This window comes from Empidonax traillii, unplaced genomic scaffold, assembly GCF_003031625.1.
Source record: "Empidonax traillii isolate 1590-97213 ecotype Southwest subspecies unplaced genomic scaffold, ASM303162v1 scaffold175:size1888319, whole genome shotgun sequence".
Classification (NCBI taxonomy): Eukaryota; Metazoa; Chordata; class Aves; order Passeriformes; family Tyrannidae; genus Empidonax; species Empidonax traillii.
This window is the reverse complement of record NW_020955368.1, coordinates 1234948-1256749: the sequence shown is the minus strand read 5'-3', so window position 1 is coordinate 1256749 and position 21802 is coordinate 1234948. Positions and strand designations below refer to the sequence as shown.

The window sequence follows — 21802 nt, the reverse complement described above, 5'->3', positions numbered from 1 at the left end:
GCTCAGTCTGGTCACCTACACACATCATCTGAGTGTGGCTAGACAGATGGGAAGCTCCACCGACTGCTTAATCAGCAGGCTAGAGGCCTCTAACAGAAAATTCTGCATGACATTTGAGAATTAATCTGAGTTTTAATAGGCCAAGGTGTTTATTTAAGAGCATTTAATTTGTGACTAAAAACTACGCCTTCAATTTTTACTTATTTAATATATTAACATACAATTTACGTCAAGTAAGGTGAACAAACTCCAGCCTAAAAAGATTAACAGATAAACATACCAACTGCTACAAGGCTAAAGCAGCTTTTTTTTTCTATTTGCCAACTTGCTCTTTGCTACCATTTTGTCAGTTAGCTCGCACTGCTACCCACCTCAATGCCACTTTGCCTCGCTAGTTTCACAGCTGTGTTGTAGTAGCCGCAGCGCAGAAGGTGCTCCACCATCATGCGATCCATCCGCTTCTTCTTCCACATGTTTGCAGCAGCTGGCTGGTCACTACTGTGCTCTTTCAGGTGCTCAATCCTACGTTTGCAGAGCTTTGCGCTTTCATCTTCAGCCTGGATTGATTCAACGGCCTGAAAAGTAAAAGTTAACGGTAAAGAGGGGAACGTTTTCAATCTCCAGACTAATTGTTTGCAAGCACCCTTTACACAGCACTCTACACAGTTACCCCCAGTGGTGTTTCTTTCATTTAGAAATACATTTCCTGTGGCAGTGCATAAGTATGAGCACGGCTGGTCCAGTTGTGAGACAGTCTTGGACAGAAATAGGTTTTGAATTATTTGACATTATGAATATATACATTTTTCTGCTTAATTTGCAATCTGTTCAAAACCAACAAAGTATCACCTGCAGCAGCAACTGCTGTAATAGCCTGAAAAGTGCTTTGTGGGAGTTTGCAGTCACCTAGTCCAAGCATTTGAAAGCAAAATTTCCACCTCTAACCTATGTATGGCTTCCTCCTCCAGCAGCTGTCCTGCTGAATTAGTTCTACTGAGGAGTGATGCAGAGTAAACCCACATTACTTCTGATACACTGGAGCCGTTTTAATCAGTCATGCAATAATGAAAATTATACAAACAGTTGGCCTCCTGGCACCTGTAACTCAAGGACCTAAGAGCAGTTTTCCAAAAATCCTCAGTTTTGTTAAAGTGGTACTATTTCATTTAACTCTGCTGCTGTGGAAGCATGAATCCATTGTTAAGGAGCCTTACATAGGAAAATACATTTGCCCAGAGGAATGACTTTTTTAAACCAACATATTGGCATATCCAGCACAAAACACACACACCAACATTTTTTTTTTTTTTTAATTAAAAAACAAGCACTCAGCTCCTACTTGCTTCCCTTCAGCCTTAAAGTTGCACGGCTGAATGGTTTTGCTGCGAATTTTTCCAGGCAGTTTTATGACATACACCTCGTCACACCAAGCTTGCTGACTCAGTACACAGCACGTGACAGCTCTGGGTCACGCCAGGCTACAAGAACTCTAGAAAGCTGGCAGCACCTTCATGTGCTGGCTAAGGTAAAGGCAAACCAGCAGAGGATGGTCAGTACCTTTCCCACCTGGAATCCATCACTGGTGATGCAATTGCAGGTTGGGTTGCCTTGTGGTGACTTTAAACTCGCTGGCTTGGGTTTGAAGAATTGCACAGGAAGGTACAGGCAGGTTTGTCAGCCCAGCACAGCCCAAATCACCTGGCAGGCTTTTGGCAGCCCCCCCTGCACTCCATGCTGACACAGCCACCTCCCCAGTACTCAAGTTATTCAGGCTACAGTGTCATCCTTGGATAACAACTCCAGCCCTGGAAGCACGGGTTGGTTCTAGTTGTGTTTACCATGCCTGCCCATATAGACACTTTTTCTGGAAGGATCAGTATTCGAAAAGCCAAGTGAAATAAGAGAAAACTTGTGCAAGAAACTCCCACCAAAAATTTGCCCCAGTTAAGCCTGGCCCTGATCTGGCCCTTGATACCCAACTCAAGTATCTAAAACCTTAGTCACTATACATGAATCTTTAACCAAAATCCACGTAAACATTTGTACCTCGAGTTATTTTTATTACTGAAGTCTGAGTTCCATTACTGTATTTAGCTTTATTTTTTAACATACAGTTTGGAGATGAGTACTTTGTTTAAGTTACAAACTGAGTCTTTTCCCGTTCAGCAAGCAAAGACGAACTCGAGCCAAAGCTCACTTTCACTTTTTAGATGTCTGCAGTGTTACCAGATGTGAAGGTAACCTTGAGAAATATTCTGAATACAACTAAGAGAATTCAAGCCAGCCAGGCACAAAGGTTAGACCCTTTCTCATTCCAAAGGGCTCTGCTTATATGGGGTTGTACCTGGACTTATACAGCTCTTGCTGGGTTTTTGATCCTTCTAGCACACTCAGAAAGGCTACTGATCCTTTTCAAAACTCTCTGAACCAAGTCTATCTGGACCTGCCCTGCTGGACATTAACAGAACTTGAGGGAACAAGCATATTAAACAGGATACAAACGGAAAAACACAAAGGCCTAGGTTTCCCCAGGACCGTTTTCAGAACCCAAGAAACCTGCTGGGTTGAAAAGCTCTCTTTTAAGAGTGAGTAAGGAGTTAAATAAAGGAACCATCTAATTCTATTATGGCCATCTCAGCAGTTCATCAGATCCTTGTCTAAACACAGGAGGAAACAGAGATCCCACAGGGTCCAAAGGCCCTAAAGAAAACAATCATTTTGCTTGGGGCAGAGATTACAGAGAAGACAGTTGGGAGTAGAGAGTTTGGAACAGAAACAAGTCCTTTGTATTTCAGAAGACTTTTACTGTTAAACAATTTTTTTTTTGCCTTTTGTTATTTCTGAGAGGCTGTAAGATTCCCCACAGTCTTTCAAGCAATCAAATACAAATGAGCAATTACATTAAAGTGGAGCTTTGCACCCAAAACATTCAGCAATGCCTTCAGACACACCCCCACAGCCAGCAAAGATTTAACAAGTAAATAACTTTTACTCCTCCACATCATTACTACACACCTACAAGCAAAACCTGACTCCTCTCTCAGAAATAGTACTTATTTCTTTCTGTAACAGAGAAGTGAAAAAACCCATATCCTTCAAGACCTTTTTAAGTCTCACAATCCAAAGATGAAAAGGGCAATTAATTTATGAAGTCTTCTGCAGAAGAGCTTTTCAACACCCAGCTGACTTGTTCAAGCAGAAAACCCCAAATCAACATACATGACAGTGTTATTTTCATGTTACAAACCTCCAAGGTATTTTGATGCTTCACTTAATACCGTCTCAAGATTTATATCTGTTGGTTATTTCATTTAAGTTTTAATGAAATGATTCTGCTACTATGTTTCATCTATTTATTTTTGGAGAAGCACTGCTTTAAAGTCAGGCGACAGAGCTATTTTCATTTTTCTGCAAGACTTGTTTCAAGTAAGTGTTCTGATGACTCTCAGGATGAGTAATATTCCCATCCAAAATAAGGATGGCTTATGCTTCTTTTTCTAAGAACATATACATCTTTTTCTAAGAAAGATGTGGTAAAGGCATGAAAGGCTGGCTCTATTTTGTTCAAGCTTAACAGCAGGTTATCTTGCCAAATTTTGTTTAAAATGCTCTTAATATTCCCTGGGAATCTTTCAACTCGCAAGTTTAGTGTTTATTAAAAAAAATTTCAAGTAACAATCCAGGACAACTTGCACTTTCTTCTGCAAATGAGCCTCATCGCTACATACATCTATTCCTGCACTGGAAGTCAAACATTTTTCAGCTGCATGTTCTACCTGTTTTGCTCTTCGAGTGATCAATTAATGCTACTGGCACAAAGCTTTCCATTAGACAAGCAGGAACTGATACAAATCAATTAATTTTGCTGCTATTTCTTTTCTCTGGGTAGCAAAATTCCTTTTCAGGACTATAAACATTTACTAATTTTACCTCTCAACAGAGGTTTGTTATGCTTAGCCGTGGAACACCAAGTCACGTTCCTCAAGCACAGCGAAGCAAGATTTCAGTGTGCGTTTGAAGTCCTTCACTTGCAGTGCCAGTAACCCCTGTTCTCTGGAGAAGAACACCCAGGCAGACAGCACTGCAGATTATTTCTTGTTCACTCTGTGAAGACCAAGCAGTGAAGGTAGAAAACCACGCTTACCTTGCGTTTCAGAACGCTGAGCTTTTCAACTACTCCATCCAGGAGACTGACGACTGAGTCCACAGCAGGACAACTGCTCAGCGTCTTCTCCAGCTCTGCCACCACCATGGTGACGTGGCTGGTCTCCCGGTCGATGTTCTTCTGTGCAGCCCGGAATCGTTTGTTCAGTGTTTCGTACGGCACCTGAACCAGAAAGAGCAAGCCATCAGGATTTCTGGTCCTCTAGAGTTTAGAGAGACTGATGATTTCATCTGATGCACCCTCAAAGGACACCTCGGTTCCAGGAGAGTAAAGATCATTAATTGAACTTTAGTTCCTATAGCAAAGCCCTTATTTAAAGCCTTTCAGCAAGGACCTAACACTTCAAAGATTATGAAAAAAATGACAGGACATAAATACTGAAGTTTCTTTTCTGTACCAGTTTCACCTTTCCTGCTTTGGCTGGAAACAGTCCAGGGAGAACAGAAAGCAAAGACAAATGTGTGTCTACAAAAGGAAAGCTACAAGTTAAACTATAACCAACAGATCACCCTTCAGAACTTGATTTTTTAAGTTTACATTTCTTTCTTTCAGGAACTCATTAAAGAAAAAGTTACCTTTGAGAAAGCACGTATAATACATATTGGCTACTAAAAAATGTATATATAGTACACCAACAGTTATTCAGGAAACCTAATAGGTCTCCTACATACTTCTGCCCACAAAAGACAACTTTTTAACATTACTGCCACTGAGACTACAAGGAATGCTAAGAGAAATTCCATGTAAATTCTCTTTTAGTGATAAAGCCCTACACTGCATGGCATGAGTTGGTTAAATTCCTCAGGCTTCATTCCTGGGTGAGATCAACCAGTCTTGGAGGTCTCAAAACTGCTACTGATGGCAATTAAGGACATATATATGGGAGCAGCCTACAGCCTGGTGAATGATTTGGGAAAAGCTCACAGTAAATGCTAAGCTGCTCCCATCATGTTGTTTCCACTACAGTGACAGCACAAGCAATTTGGATGGGAATTTTTAAAAACATTCCAGTGTTGTACACTTAATTAATCCATGTCTTTTATCTTTAAAAAATCCATGAGAAGTTCTTTCAGGTAGTTATGATAACCCTGATTGCTTTTCCATTAATCAAAGGCCTAATTTCGCCAGCAATCAGATTATACATGTTAAAGGTAGAACAGGAAACGCGAATCAGCGCTCTGTTTGGTACGTATCACGTTCTTGTTTGATTACAAATCTTTCAAGCATATAACTTCTAATCAATTATATCAAGGTCTCCATTTTCCTCATTCTAATCATTTGCAGGCAAGGAAGTGTCCCCAGGGGCCACACTCCTTTTGGGCTCCATTAGGAGAGAGGTTACTACATTAATCACTGCAGTTCCCAGTTAGAGAATGGTTTGGTTCAGAGTAAAGCATTTGCTTTCCAAGACTTTGCATGACCTACAGTAGGTTGTTCCTATTTGTAGCAGAAATTTAACACAAGGATACTCCTGATAAGATATGAAAGGGCTCTCTTCTTCCTCTCAGGAACACTGAAATGATCTATTTAATGGTTTTTGGCATCTGAAGTTAAGAACCAAACAAATGTCAGAACAAGCCTTTAGCACAGGAAGCATCAAGCTAAAACAATTATTCTCCTTATACATCTTGCCCTAAAATCCCAGCACTACACCCACCCAAAACCCAAACCACATAAACCATCACAATTAACAGGCTTCGACGCCTACTTAGTTGCCTACGCAACCATCTTTTATTCGATCTACAACTCTCATTTCTCCATTTCCACAAAAAGTATGAAACATTTTAGAGCCCCACAGACAGAAGGGATGTTTTGGGGGACCATTATTTTGACATCGAGCTTTTGAACATGGAAACTTTATTTCCAAGGCTTGATGCCAGACAGCATTAAGACAATTTTTTTGCTTCCCTCCCCCTGCATTTTTCTTACTGCTCACTGAAAAACATTTCTGCAAGTATTTTGTTAATCAGCTTTCCATGCCACACTGCAAAGCTACATCAATCAAAACCTGCACAAGTTACTACTGATTTGAGGTATCTTTTTGACTACAGTAAGTGCTTTTGTTAAATTTTGAGCAGGACACAGATCTAGTCAGTTTGAAAAAATGTCCATGTTTAATCTCCCTTTTCCCCAGTTCCTTATCTGCAGTTCCTATTGCAAGAGCAATAACAGCTCCAGTTTCCTGTGCTCTGTCTCTTTAGTGTGCAGATTTCTGGCACAGTTTGTGTTCATATGACATTTAGAACAATTGAACTTTCAATTTCAGCTGGCATCATTATATATCATTTAGAATGTGTTTAGGTGCAATACGTTTTTGAATATTGTTTTATTTTTTTTTTGCCCTAACCTAAAAATGATCTGAACATCCCATGTGGAAGAGGCTGTGAGTTGAACTGCTCCACCATACAGTAAATAAAAAACATATTGTGAAGCATATCTTTAGTGTACCAATAACAAGGGAAATGAAAGGTACAGTGAAATTATTTGCATAACTGAAGCTGGCAGTAAATACTCTTTACCACAGCTTTTCATAATTTGTACAGGCACTTGTTTCTTACTATAGACCCAGCAGAATTTTTTAAGAGAATATCTGTAAATCCTCCCCAGGTACAGTTATTACACTTACTTTACAGGATTAGATTTTACCAATGCCAAAATTTAGAAACTGCAACTGCTACATTCCTTACAGAGAAAGCACTTTATCTCTATTTTGCATCTTGATCCACTGGTCCTTTTGTTACTCCTACAGTTCCAAGGCTCCAAAAGATTCTGCTGCCCAGTACCGGTTTGCTGTACTGCAGAACTCTTCAAAAGTTTCAGGCTTTGTACCAGTAAGTTCATTTTTTCCCTCCAACAATGAAAGTAAATGGAAGGAGAACATAAAGTTTTCTGGACAATGCAATTTTAATAATTCTTAATTATGGTTCACTTTAATTTTCAGGTCCTGTAGTTAGAAAACAGTGAACATCAAACTTTTTGGATCAAGAGACAGGTGCAATATTTACATCTCATTAGAGACCTTCAATCTTTTCTGCCAGTACCAATCTGTGACTGAGCCTGGATTACACAGTCTTTAGCGGAAAAAGTGACCTACAGAACTCTGCCTAGGGAAGAATTACCTTAAGGAAAAAAGAATAATCAGTAACTAAACAACAGAAAAATTTGAAATAAAGCAGCAAGTACTGAAAAGAATGTGTTCTGTATAAGCACACCACCAACTTGTCCGACTCGTTAGAGCTTGAAAAACCACACCCAGGTGGCTCATACCGTGAACACACCAGAGGATACAAAGGAGAGTTGTAAAATACTAGTGGGCAGCACGTTTAAATCCAGTGTCACCAAACAGATTCTGCTCCTTTTGTTCATCAGCTTCCACAGCTGCAGACACATTATTCAACTTCAGCACGTACTAAACCAGGTCAAACTTAAATCTAGTGAAAAGGAATTTGACTGAAGTTAGAATAGCCTACACAAGGGGTAAAATTACAGTAACAGAGGTTTTTCTGAGGTCAAAATTTGGCTGTGATATGAAGGAAAGCCTACTTGGCTGGAGGCTTCTGCAAATGAAGTACGTCTGTTTCCAGGTGCTAAATGCCAACAGAGAGGCAGAGAAAACTGATTAACCTGATATTTTCTTAATTTCAGGAGTTACTTCACTCCGGTTTTAGAAAGCCAGAAAACTGGTGTGCTCTCCCAGAACACGCTCCAGCAACCTCCAGCTATGGAGACAAGACTTAGGAGAGGATCCTTCTGGACCTACAAACTTGAATTGGTTGGAAGAAGAGGAAGGACTGCCCTGAGAGCCACATGTTGGTTGCTGAGTGCAGGGAGCAGAAACTGCAGAGCTCAGGATGTCTGAGGCACTTTTTAAGCACACTTTGGAACTCAGCTGGGGTGTTCACTGCCTGGCCTTCAGCCCAAACAGCCCATGAATACCAATAAGGTACCAAACCAAGACTGGAAGTTCTAAAACCATGAAGTGGCTAAAACTGTTCAAATTGGGCAACTGCAGGCAAAGTTTTCATAAGCTACATCAAATGTAACTTGAAATACCCTGAAATAAAGTGTAAATTAAAGTTTTCAATAATCACTAAGTGATTAAATTTTCTTGAGTTTTTTAAATACATATTAAAACTAGGGGGGGGGAAATCAGCAATAAACACTCGCATATATTCTAGCCTGGTTAGCAAACTGTATACACTTCTCAAGTGTTAATTATCAGTCTGAAAATAAATATTTAACGAAATATAAACAACATGAAGCCAACTGCATCCTAGGCTGCATCAAAATAAGTGTGACCAGCAGGTTAAGGGAGGCAATTTTCCCCCTCTTTTCTGCCCTCGTGAAGCCCCACCTGCAGTGCTGCATCCAGCTCTGGGGCCCCAAACATGAGAGGGACAAGGACACATTGGAGTAAGTCCAGAGGAGGTCACAAGGGTAATCAGAGGGCATGGAGCACCTCTCCAGTAAAAACAGGCTGAGAGAGCTGGGGCTATTCAGCCTGGAGCAGAGAAGGCTCCATGGAGACCTTCTGGCACCTTCCAGTGTCTAAAGGGGCTACCAGAGAGCTGGAGAGGGATTTTTGACAAGGGCATGGAGTGATAGGACGATGGAGAGTGGCTTTAAACTGACAGAGAGCAGGTTTAGATTAGATACCAGGAAGAAATTCTTGACTGTGAGGGTGGTGAGGCACTGGAAAAGGTTACCCAGCGATGTTGTGGACTCCCCATCCCTGGAAGTGTTCAAGGCCAGGTTGGATGGGGCTTTGAGCAACCTGGTCTGATGGACATGGCAGGGAGGTTGGAACTATATTATCTTTAAGGTCCCTTCAAACCAAACCATTCCATGGTTCTAAACCGGTCAATCCATTATACAGCATCCTGCAGTGCGTATTGTTTTCACACTCGTTATCGACATTTTAATGAGATTCTTCATTTTTCTTTTCTTCTTAAGGTGTTCCAAATGTATCTAAGTGCACTTAGAGCTCCATCCATAAATCAAATATAGAGAAACAGCTGCTGATCACATTCTCACCCCAGCTCTTGCTTATCTCCACAGGCTCACAGAACACCGGCTTTACAAAACTTGCAATGAGAACATACCAGCTACAGCCTTTAAAAATATCGAATGTTAGAGGAGAATGCAAATCCTTTTCCCCTCATAGAATTTCATTAATTGTAGTGATCAAAGCTTATAAGGCTTTGCTTCCTCAATGGCATTTATGCTGACGGAAGTCAGACATCCAGACTGGACTCAGGCTCCTTTTAGCACCTTGAATTCTATTAAGCAGCTTGAATGGCATTTCGAGAATGTGGCAAAGTTTTTGCCTTGTTGCACATTCACAGCTTCTCCAACTGACACAGTCACTCACTCATTAAGCACCTGGGGTTCCCAAACAAATTGGATACATACACTGCTGAAGGGCTCTCTGCCTGGGGGAGAGTACAACATAACAGAATAAACAGAATAAACATGAACTGTGGCAAGGTCTTCTTTGCAGAGGTGTTGTGGTCCTCCAGCCAGGATGGGGGAAAAAGAGTCACAGCTAGAAATCCAGCACTATTAAAAATCACAGCCAACATACACATCCACTTGATTTATCAAAAGTTCAAATAAGTAGCTGTAACTACAAGGGCTCTACAGACACAGGAGCAGCATAAGGAAGATGAAGAAAAGCACCTACAAAATTGAGTTTGTGACCCAGCAACACAGGAGAACAGAAAGTATTAGTTCTAAATGCCTTGTCTTTACTGGTAAGGTCGTCTTCTAAGCCTTCCTGATCATGTATGAGCAACTGAGTCTGGGTAGAGAGGTACAATTCACACAGGAGGTCCAAAGCAGCTGAAGATACAGGTACATGGCAGCAGAAGGGAGGGAGGGGGCTCACAGATGACACTGCAACGCTGCTACCATTGCTGGAATGTCATGGTGAACAAGGGAGGTTGTCAGGCACTGAAAAGGTCAGGTTTCCTACCTCTACTGCAAAAAGAGAACCTGGAAGACCATGGAAATACAGGCTGGTGTGCCTCATCTCAGTTACATTAAAACAAAAACGCATATTGGAAACCATTTCCAAACTCATAAAGGTGACTAGGAATAACCAGCCCAGATTTGCCATAACCAGCTCAAGCTGGACAACACTGCTGTCAGTGATGGACTGTCTCTGAACGGCAGGAGTGCACTGGCAGCACTTAATAACAATATTAGTGAAGTTTCTCACGCTGTCTCCCACAATACCCTTGTAGCCAAACTGGGGAGGTGTGGACTGAATGGCTGGAACACAAGACAGGTTAGGGCCTGACTGCAGAGCCAAGCTCAAAGAATATAATGGCTGATGGTGCAAAAGCCTGGTGGCCAATCACAAGCACTGCTTGATTCCCAAGGAATGTTATCAGCTCCAACATACATGTGTCACCCTCACCCACTGGCACTATGGAACACACAATCAGAAAGCTCACAGAGTGAGTGGAGTGCTTGGCAACGCTGGGTGGCAGGGCTGCCGTTCAGAAGGAACAACAAGCTGTAGAAACACACCAAGAATTTTACGAAACGCAATCAAAGGAAAAACCAGGGCCCTGCACCTGGCACAAAACCACCCCAGCCTTTGGCACACACTGTGGAGTAACTGGTGAGGATCACCTCTTGCAGGAAAAGGGGCAGAGGGTCTGATGGACAGCAGGTTGGACATGAACCAGCTACAGACTCTTGTGGCAATGAAAGTTCACCACATCCCAGGCTGCACTGGCAAGACTAAAGGCAGTGGGCTGAGAGGAGTGATTGTTTATGCCCAGCACTCCTGCAGACTCATCTGGAATACTGAGTCTGGTTTTCAGGTCACTTCCCCCTCCTGTTAAAGAAGAGATGCTGATAAACTGGAAGGAGTCCAGAAGGCTGCCACCACAACAGTGAGCTGCTTGGAGGATACAAAATCCAAGTGAAGCTGAGAGGGGCAGGCGTGTTTTACTCACTGAAGGGAAGGCTACAGGGAGTTGGGAGCTGATTGAAGCTTTCTACTCCCTAAAGGTGAAGGTCATAGATAAGAGCCAGCCAGACTTCTCTGAGTTACAGAGCAGAAAGGAAAGAGGCAGTTGACAGCTGGCACTGAAGGAAATTCCAGTTGGACATAAAGAAAAAAAATATTTCAAACAGGAGAATTGGTAAGCACTGGAACAGTAGCTGGCAAGGATGGAACCTCCACCCTTCAAAACTTTCAGAACTAGGCAGGACCCTAAGCAACTCAGATTAGCTTTGAGGTCAGCCCAGATTCAAGCAGGAGCCTGAATTACACAGCCTGCAGGGGTACTTCCTTACCTTAATTTTAGTACTTCATCTCTAAAGGGGGCTGAATTATAGATCCCCACTGCTAATTTAAACCCCAAATACATTTCCATATGAAGAAATGGGTAAGACCAGAAGTCCTCCTCTGTCACCATCTTTTCTTGAGCCAGAGATGGGAGTTTAATAGTAGAAACACCACAGAGTGTTTCTCACCCATGAACTCTGCTGGTTGCTGTTGACCCGGCTTTTAGCGCTGTAACATCCTGTGGCGAGACGTTTCACAGCCTCACACTGTGTGAAGAAATACTCTTTGGTTTTTACTTGTCAACAACCAGCCTTATTTGAAACTCTTTTGTTCTTGTTTTGGAAGCAAAAAAGGGAACAGACTTTCTCCCACATACTTCTCATGTATCTTGAGATTGAAGAAGTTCTTTCTAAACCATTCTTTGAAGACAGATGTTCCATATCTCTATTCATTCTTGCCCACCTGTAGACATTTTCCAGTTCTAGTACATCCTATTTCAGGATGAGGGAAGGGAGAAAATAAAAGTAACTCATACTCCTTGAGAGAAGCAGTAGCCATGGATTTTCATTGCTATTTAATAAGGTTCTCCATTCTTCCCTTTCCCAGCACTTCTGTCCTATGTTTACCCGACCATTTTCAGGAAACATTCACTACAACCTCAAGATCCCACTGAGCAATGATGATAATTTCTGACTCTATTTTAGATATATATATATATATATATATATATGTATATAAAAAAAAGGCTGCTGGGATTGATTTTTCTTTCCACCACACTTGCCTATATTGAATTTAATCTATTTTAACACCCATTCAGTCTCTCATTATTCTTCTTGAACGCTTCACACTTGGGCTATATCTGTAATACCTCGATCATCTCAGTATCATCAAGGAAGCTGTTCCATCTCAGCACTCTCTCTCTCTTCCAGGCTGCTCAATCAGCTGGATACCAGCAAGACTCTTAACACCAACCTTCCAGCATTACAGAGATTGGCTACCAAATCTTGATGTTTGTTTTTTATCTTGCCCAGTACCACAGGAGGTACTTCCCACATAAGGACTTCCGTGTTCTTTCTTGCAAGAGTTCCTGGTAAGGCTTATCTCCAAAGAACACTCCGTTACGCGAATGAACTATCAACCAAATCCACCTCACCATCCACCTCCTTTAATATTTTAAAAAGACTCCAGAATTTTTACATGGCATGTCCTTTTCAAGAGTCACATTTAACTGATGTGCACTATTCTATATTTGATTAGTAAGGATAGTATTTCTGCATCAATAAGCCACTGGCTGGAAGGGAAAAATCAATTACATATATTAAGAATCCCACTAGAATTTTACTTAAGAAAGTAGAAGCACTGAAACAGTCTTCTACTTTGTCTTCCTTTCACAGCTATCCAACAAAATCCTCAGACTACTTCAGCATTTCTCAGAGAGTTCCCAGAGAATTAGGGGGAGGACTGGATACAGGCTTATTTCCCAAGCCAAATAAGGATTTTTTTAGAAAAAAGTGTTACATCCTGCATATCTACTCCTTTAGAGGTGCAGGATCCTAGGCCAAAGTGTAATGGCCACTTTCTGAAACTTCAAATATCACCTTGATGCTGCCCACAAGTTTTTCCAATATTGAAAGACTGAGCTATACACATTTCTTTTACGATTAAAAGTTTTGCAAAACATGTAAGCCTTCAACCTCCCACAAGTCTGTAGCCTTACACTAGACTTTTAGGTCACATACTACAACAGGCTAAATTCCTTCTTTACTTACTAGATTCAAACCTAAAAAATGCCAGATAAAAATGCAAACTAAAATTCCATCAATCTCTTTCAGACCACAACATTAATCAGAAACAGTTTCTACCCCAGAGTGACCACACATAGGAAACTAGTTCAGATGCAGCAGAGAAAAAAAGTAAAAGCCAGCGTTTATAGTATCACTTGATTGTTGGAAATTACAGAGTAAAAGTGAGACTTCAAAAAAGTCATCACAATTGAAGGAAGAATTACTTGGCAGTGAAAGTAAGACCATTAACCATTTCCCAGACTCCTGTTAACAGGAATTTTCAAGGGTTTATATTCTAAAAGCTGATTTCACAGAAAACAGAAACAAGTATCTTTTACACAGGTTTGCAGTTCTGTAAAAGAACATCCAATTTTCTTCTGTATTTGGAAGCAAGAATTGGGTCTAGCTTTACAGCAGCACCAACTCATATGCAGGGAACTTTTAACTCTATACCCTGACCTTACAGATGTCTGTGTGAATCATCCTTCCTCAATGTTACAGTCTCCTGGCTGAAAGCAACTCTTTCCCACATAAAATGTGATTTTTTTTTAAAAGACACAAATACCTCCGTTGTGTACATTTTCAAATTAACTCAGTCATGGGCAGGAGGAATTGGAAACATCTTATCAAGTACATGAAGTCACATAACTACTGGGAAGAAAAAGAAAAAAAGTTTCAAGAAATATAAAATAAAAGAGTCCTACCAGATTAGGTGGGGGGAACCATTACAGAACTATGCTCTCCTTTCAAGGGTCAGAAAAATGATGTGCTTCCTCTCCTCAATTGTGTTAGCTTATAACACCTGAAAAGCACCAGAGATTTGTGTGAATCTACAGGTTTCCCAGACAATTCAGTTGAAGACTTTCTGAGGTATAAATAAGCTTTTTCAAATGCCATGGATCGTGCCCTTACATGAAAGACACAGACAGGTAGGGAGCAGAAAGAGAAGTGCAGGGAGGAAACTGCCTTTCAAAAGACAAGAAGAAAAGACAACTTAGTTCTACTTTGGGAAAGAGGAAGTATGGCAACATGGAAAGAATAAGCATCTCCTGAAGAGTTTTAATAAACAAACAGTATCAAGAGAAAAAGTAAACCCTGCAAGAAACACCTTTGAGCATTAAGCTGTTTCCTTGGGACTAGAGTAGATCACCATGCTCATCCTCAGCAAAATAGAAGGACAACTATTAGACATGATGCCATTTGAAAAATGAGGTAGGATACAATGAACTACTGAAAACTCTCCCCTCAAACCAGTAACAATTAAGCTTTTCCATGCAGAATTACTGAAATTCTGTATTTTTATACACTCCATTTTTCCCCCTACAATTCTTGGATTATTTCAGAACAGAGTCAGCATCATTATTTGTCACTGAACTCATCCAAAATGTAAATGATATCACCACTTATTCACAGAGTGAATTCTTCTGATGAGTAGCTCTTATCAATTCCTTGAAATAGTAATAGGTTTTTCTTTGTTCTAGGCAAAATCAGAAAAGAAAAAGGAAGTTACAAAAAGGAGAAGTAGTATATTTCAGTAATGAGTGGCTTATAATAATGTCTAGATTTAGGTTTAATTAGGTGAAAACATTAATATAAACTCTTGAAGAGATATAGATCAACACAAAGTAATTTCATAAGCCCAAATGCAGTTGCAAGTACTTTGGATTTTTTTAAAAAAATCACTCTTTTTAAAAACAGTTTCAGTGTTTTTGAAGTGTAAAGCTTAGCAGTTTGCCTTAGTTAAAAACAAGTCAGTTTAACAACTCGGGGAGGCAGTACTGTGTATTCTAGAGCAGCTGTGTCTAGAAAGAAAGTATCATTATATTATTCAAAGCTGCTACTTCAATACAGGAGAGAATTAGCAGCAAAAAAATCTTGACTATCCATCTGCTACACACATACTTAGTCAACAGAAGCAATCATAATCCTTCCAAATATTATCCTTTTACACAAACTGCAAGTAACTTCTTTCTGAATACATTATGAACTTTTGAACAAGGCTTCCTACACAAAAACTAAGCCATTTTACAGTTACAGACAAGTGTCTTGCATACTTATGTAAGCAGGTTGACAGCCATTTTAGAGCCCTGTCTAGAGCCACCCGTGGGACAGCAGAGGCTAGTCCTCTTCAATGCACTTGTTTGAAGATGCCCTCAAAACAAATTTCTTTTCTTCTTTTAGTAGAAATACTGGAGTACTAACATGAACCTAAGCACTGCTTCCCATCCAAAGAAGCAGCTGAGTTGCTTGGCTGAGGTCACGCAGCATGTTTGTGTCCTGAGAAAGTCCCTCCGTTTGTTTTGCTCCTCCTTTCTTCTCCAAATATTTGTTCATTTTAATCACAGTACCACCTCTTTAAATGAAAGAGGTCGTCGTCCTTCTGTGTGTTTGCACAGTCCAGACACCCATGGTACTGCCTAGAGACCCCATTTCCAATCAGATTGCTCCCAAAATAACCTAGTCCAGCTGATAGGACAGCATTTCTCCTAAGACAAATAATTAAGGATTATTGATTCCAATTAGGAGACCTGCATCAGAATATATGAATGACTGAAGTTCTACTCAATATTAATTATTAATTAATTATCCGTCTTTAGTTTTCACTAGTTTACAAGTCACGTTAATCCACAAAGCACTCAAAAAAAAGCTGAGGTGAATCAAAAGTAGGTTGTGAAGCAGTTAAATTACTGGATATCAAAATGAAGGTATCTTAACAGAAACCTGCCTTATTTAAAAAGGCAATAATGTATTGTAAGCAATCAAGTAATAGAGCATATTTCACATTCTGGGAGAGCAAATGCTTCCCATGTAGTGCATCTGCAGGCTGGGAGCTGTGGCAGGCCAAGTGTACAAAGAGGGCAGCTTTTTGACTTTACAAGGACTGATGGATCTTTGCCCTTATAGCAAACACCCATCTGCCAAAACAGCCTTTCCCTAAATCTGAGGGCCCAAAAGGCACAATCCTATGCTGATTAACATAGGAACTACTGAACTAAAAGACAATGGGAAGACGTTTAGGGAGATAAAAATTGACACTGGACAACCACAACATCCAGCAAGAGCTCCACTTCTATCACTCCAAGCAGTGAAGCATTTTACCTCCTGTGACAATATCTAGCAAATGTCTGAAGTACTCCTGCTTCCCAAGTCTTGGAAAACATTCACTACGCAAGGAAACAAACATTTCACCAGCATTCTTGCTTTTTATCAACATTTAAAAGACCCCAACATGCCAGCTACTGTACAAACACATTATTCCTACACCAGAAAACATACACAAACCACAATCACAAGATCAGGGGCCACTGTCCCACGAAAACACAACTCAAGTATGCTGCAACTGAGAATTGCAACATCAGCTGAGCACTCACTTGGAAGATACTAACAGGAGATCTTCGATGAGGTGTTTGAGAATATCTTTGCTAAAGTATTTTCCTACAGGCACAGTGGAGTACCGATAACCCAAGCAACAGCTCTAGCTCGTGGCCACACTGTTACTGCCTTTTACTGTGTCCTCTTCTCACGTTAATCGTTTTAAAATATGTTTTGAGTGAGTGGGCAGGGGTGGAAAAGAGACCAATGGGAGCCAACTCCTACTTCACAAAGCTGCTTTACAATGTCCAACTTCTGAAGTCCCACCGTATCAGGTTTTTCCCAAAACACAGTGTTTCTCAGAACAGAGCCCAGGGCAGAACCAGAAGAGCGGGACAAAAGATGTCACACTTGTTTGCTGACACACACACGATGTGTCAAAACAGGAAGTGCATTATTCAGTGTGGACATTCAGTGCACGGGGTGAGTCAGAGCACCTGCTCTGAAGATGGATTTGGCGTGAGATGTAAGTGTTCACTATGACTTAGTGCAGAGCTGACTTACCAATATGCAGGTTTCGCTTATTTTATCAACATTCTGCTTGAAAAGCACTTCACAAATCAGCTAAAAATCTAGAAAGGAGGCTACAAGGGAGCTGGAGAGAGAGTTTTGACAAGAGCATGTAGTGATAGGATGAGGAGGAATGGTTTCAAACTGACAGAGGGCAGGTTTAGAGTAGGTGTTAGGAAGTTTTTTTTATTGTGAGGGTGGTAAAACTCTGGGACAGGTTGCCCAGGGAAGCTATGGATGCACTATCCCAGGCAGTGTTCAAGGCCAGGCTGGATGGTGCTCTGAGCAATCTGGTCTAGTGGAAGGTGTCCCTGCCCATGGCTGGGGGGTTAGAACCTCATAATATTTAGGGTTCTTTCCAACCCAAGCATTCTATGGTTCTAAAATGATTACATATACATTTTTAACACTGATGTACTGACAGTGAACCAGGTGTTAGAAGCTGTTACTTCTGTCCTTCTCAAGTTCTGCTTGAACCACTTTCACTGAACTTTTGCTGCTGAGTGCTCAAAGTTTTGACAGAAGTACTCTGACTCATAATGTCCAAGTACAAAGTTATGTTCAAAACCAACTTATAGTGAAGCTTATACACACGGGAAAAAATAAAGTAGTGCAACCAATTACACAAAAAATTAATCTCGCACCTTTTCTGCTTCAGTGGGTAAGGAAGTTGACCTGAACTGTTTGACACCTGCATTAGTGACTTGGATGATGGGTCAGAGCGCACTTTCAGTCTGCAGATGATACAAAACTGGGAGGGAGGAACTGTTAATATGCCAGGTGGTCGTGGTGCCATTCATAAGGACTTCAGCAGGTTGGAGAAATAGGCAAACAAGAACCTCAAAAAGTTCAGCAAAGGGAAATGCCAAGTCCTACACTTGGGAAGAAACAACCACTTGCACCAAGACACTCCAGAGTCCCACACCTGGAAAGTAGCTTTGCAGAATAGAACCTGGGGTCCTGGTGGACAAGTCGTCCATGACAGAAATGTGTCTTTGCAGCAAAGGCCACCAACAGCACCCTGGGCTGTGTTAGGAAACGTTGCCAGGGAGTCAAGGAAGGTGACCCTTCCCCTCTACTCTAACTAGGAGTCAGACCCATTTCAAGTGTTGTGTCCAGTTCTGGGCCTCCACTACAAGAGAACCTTGGACACACTGGAATGAGTAAAGAGAAGGCCACAGAGATCACTCACAGACTGGAGCATCTGATATATGAGGAGGGGCTGAGAGACCTGGGATTGTTTAACTAGAAGAAAAGACTCAGGGCAAACCTTATCAATGTGTATGAATCACCTGATGGGGGGAGTAAAGAAGATGGAGCCAGACTACTCTCAGCAGTGCCCAGTAAAAGGACAAAAGGCAACAGACATAAACTGAAACATAGAAAATTCCTTGTAAACTAAAAATTACTATTTTATTTTTTTTTAATATTATAACAGTAGTCAAACACTGGAATAGATTTGCCTAGAGAGGCTGGAATCTCTGTCTTGGGAGGCAATTGAGAACAGCTCGGACATGGCTTTGAGCAATCTGCTCCTGCTTGGAGGGCAGGCCTCTGGACTAGACCGTCTCCAGAGGTCTGTTCTAACCTCAGCTATTCTGTGGATTTGGGATAGGAACAATGCACACTTCAGATAATCCAATTCTCCTCTATGTTCCCCTCTAACAGTCAGGTAAATATTCTATTTCCATGACAAACCAGAACCTTACAAAATGTGCTGCCAGTGTTTCCCCTGCCACAGCTGCCAACACAACAAGCCAAAGAGCGGCTCTGAGAAGACGCTCAAGTATCCTGTGTTTCTACAGCTCTCCTGGTGATCAACTGTTTCTCAAAGCAGTTGCAGTCCAGCTGACCCTAAACCGTTTGCCACAAACAGCCCAGATAAGAACATTTTCACAAGTGATCATCCCTGCTTTTGGGTCTCCCATCTTCCACTCTTGGGGTCTTACTCCATACAGCTTGCCAGTTCAGTTTAATAATTACTCACACTTCTAGAGATAGGGATGAATTATCCAGCTTCCTGTCATCACTTGTTTATTAGTGCTTCAGTAAAGAACTACGACAACAATGTTCACATTCATTCCTTGTCAGCTTTCATGTTACATCCTCTCATCTGAGACCAGAATTCTCTATCAGTAGGTTTTTTTTTTTTTTAAAAAAAAAAAAAAAAAAAAAAAAAAAAGGATTCCACAGCACAGCACTTCGATAGAAGAATAGCTGACAACCTTCTTGTCCTTGAGAAGGGACTGGAGTAGGGAAGGGGGAATATTCAAGTATTATTTTGTACACTTAAACAGCTTCCCCAGACTCAGCTGAAGAACTCTATTTACTTCCCCTCAGCTGATCTGCTGAAGAATGGCTGAAGCATTTCCACTCCAGCAGCAGCCACAATTTAGCTATGGAATAGGGATTTCCCTCTGCTCGCTGAAGCACTCTTTCACATAAAAAGCACTCTGTGGAACATACTGTAAATGTAGAACTATTACACAACTATTATCTAGTGATGTTGGCATGAGGAAGTTAGAGGGAGGAAACAGGAAGGATATAAATACAAGTCTGCAATCTTTTATATTTTACTCGCATAAAGGGAAAATCACCAGTGATCAGAGTTCCAAGAGAAATATCTGAGCTACTGTGTTGGTGAACAACAATAAAAGTGACACACATTTTACACAGCATCTGAATAAAGTGGAAATAAAAAAATTCCCAGAGCCTCAGTCCCACAGAAACTTGTGGGCACCTGACTCCTAAAGAACAAAGTGGGATTTGCTATCAACTTACTTCAGTAGACTTCAGCCTTCGTGCTCATTTCTCCCTGCTGCTTTTTCACCTCCACCACTAAAATGTTTTGATATATGACTCACAGCTAAGAACATTTCAGAGGACACATTCAAAAGATTTGAGCAGACACTGTTCTGACAGGTTTTTTAAACAATGAAAAATGTTGTTAAAGATTACAGGAACAACCCAGAAGTTGAATGGGTGCTGGGAAGAATCAATAAACACCACCTTTAATGGAAAATTAGGAGTTTCAGTGGAGGGGTGTCTCACCCTCTTACTATTTAGATTCGTAACTTTACAAACAACATTCCAATCTCTTATGTATATTTTTGTTGAGATTTTTTGGGGAGAAAGAATGCTTGTGGAAATAAAAAAAGTAGTCCAAAATATTCTCTACCTTTTAAATAGCTGGCACCTTGACAATTGCTCTAAGTCACCAGCAACAAAACAAAAACTCACTGATCCTCACTGCCAGTAATTTTTCAGGAATGTAGCAAGCAAAGCTGAGATAACAACTGGGATACATCTAAAATGCAGCCTTAAAATGATCTTCTTAACATTAAATACCTTTACATTTTTCCTGGCCGTGGAAAGTGCTAGAGAGAACTCTTTACAGCTATTCTAAAATTTAAGCCTGACACTGTCAGCTTTAAAGTACTTCTGGAAGACAGAAAGGAGCCTTCATATGTAAAACGGGAATCAACACTTTGGCCTTCTGCTTCTCGGACCCGAGTAGAAGGGAGTTGGGAGAGCGGGGGGGAGGACATGCAGGAGAAGAACATGGTTTCAAAGCCCGCAAGACCAACCCTGCAAAGAGCACACGGCACTCGGTGCGCGAAGAAGGTGCAGCGTGATCTCAGCACAACAAAGTTGACTTCGCATAAGCGTCTTCTATGGGCGACAAAATGTTGACACACCGACGCTAGAGATGCTTCAATAAGCATTCTGCAACAGACTTCTCCCAGCTCCCCTTCCACAGCCACTGCTGTTATGTGGCAGACCTGCTTCATAACACAACACGAGACTTCAGACAAAGGTTTCCGTGGATTCCTACGAGCATCATCCTCGCAGTTCAGCGGCTCCCGAGGCACTGAGCGTTAAGGTCACTGCCGAGTCCTTCACCTGCCTGACAACACCTGGTTAAAGCCCAGGACCACCCATACAGCCCTGGGAAACCTTCACCCTGCAGACAGACCCAGCACTCCCGTGCTTTTACCAAACTGCATTTCGCTTATTCGTCTCCACAGGCCTCCAGCCTTTTTTTTTTTTTTTCCCCAGCACGTTTGTCCCTTTTTATACGTTCAAGCTCATCTCCACCTTCAGGGGACCAGGGAACCATATTCCACCACCACCTCCACTGCCTCCCCTTCGGCACGTCTCCTAACAACGCCACGCAGATCCAGATAATCACCTGGGATGAGCACTCCGGGCAGCCCCCGGCGTTCCTGAGGGAATACGTTCCCCTCGCACGCCCCAGACCCTCTCCCCCAGCCCGGCTCGCCCCGAGCCCGCTCCCCGCTCACACCGCCCCGCCACCACAAGCGCCTCACTTCCCCCTCTCCCGGCTCCCCGCCAGCTCTTTTGTGTCCCCAGCGTGGCCCGGGGGCCTCCCCCGTCCCCTCGGGACACGGAGACACCGGGGAGAGCCGCATATTCCAGGCACGTCCCTCTCCCTCAGCGGAGGGGGATGGGAAGAGCAGCAGCCGGAGCGGCACCAGCCGGGGCGTCAAAGCGGAGAGAAAAACGGGGACGAGGCGGGAACTGCGCGCTGGGAATCCCTCCCCAGCTCCATCCCGGGGCTCCCGAGGGCGAGCAGAAGGCATTGGAGAGGAAAGGGGCTCCCCCTCAGCGCTGTTCCCCTTCAGCGCTCCCTCCTTCCCCCACCCC

General features: G+C 41.9%; 1 protein-coding gene across 5 annotated transcripts in view; it reads right to left on the bottom strand.

The window, feature by feature from the left end:
• MAEA (macrophage erythroblast attacher) overlaps positions 1 to 21802 on the bottom strand; it is a 50166-nt gene that overhangs the window by 28068 nt on the left and 296 nt on the right. For 3 of the 5 annotated variants that reach the window (XM_027885954.1, XM_027885955.1, XM_027885956.1), the window contains 2 exons: positions 4145 to 4327; positions 372 to 575 (listed from right to left, as the gene is read on the bottom strand). In XM_027885954.1, the coding sequence (XP_027741755.1) occupies positions 372 to 575; positions 4145 to 4252 (312 nt within the window). In that variant the 5' untranslated portion in view covers positions 4253 to 4327. Of the gene's footprint in view, positions 1 to 371; positions 576 to 4144; positions 4328 to 12336; positions 12361 to 13956; positions 14055 to 21802 lie in introns of those variants that run through there. The other 2 variants (XM_027885953.1, XM_027885952.1) reach the window with 2 other exon arrangements.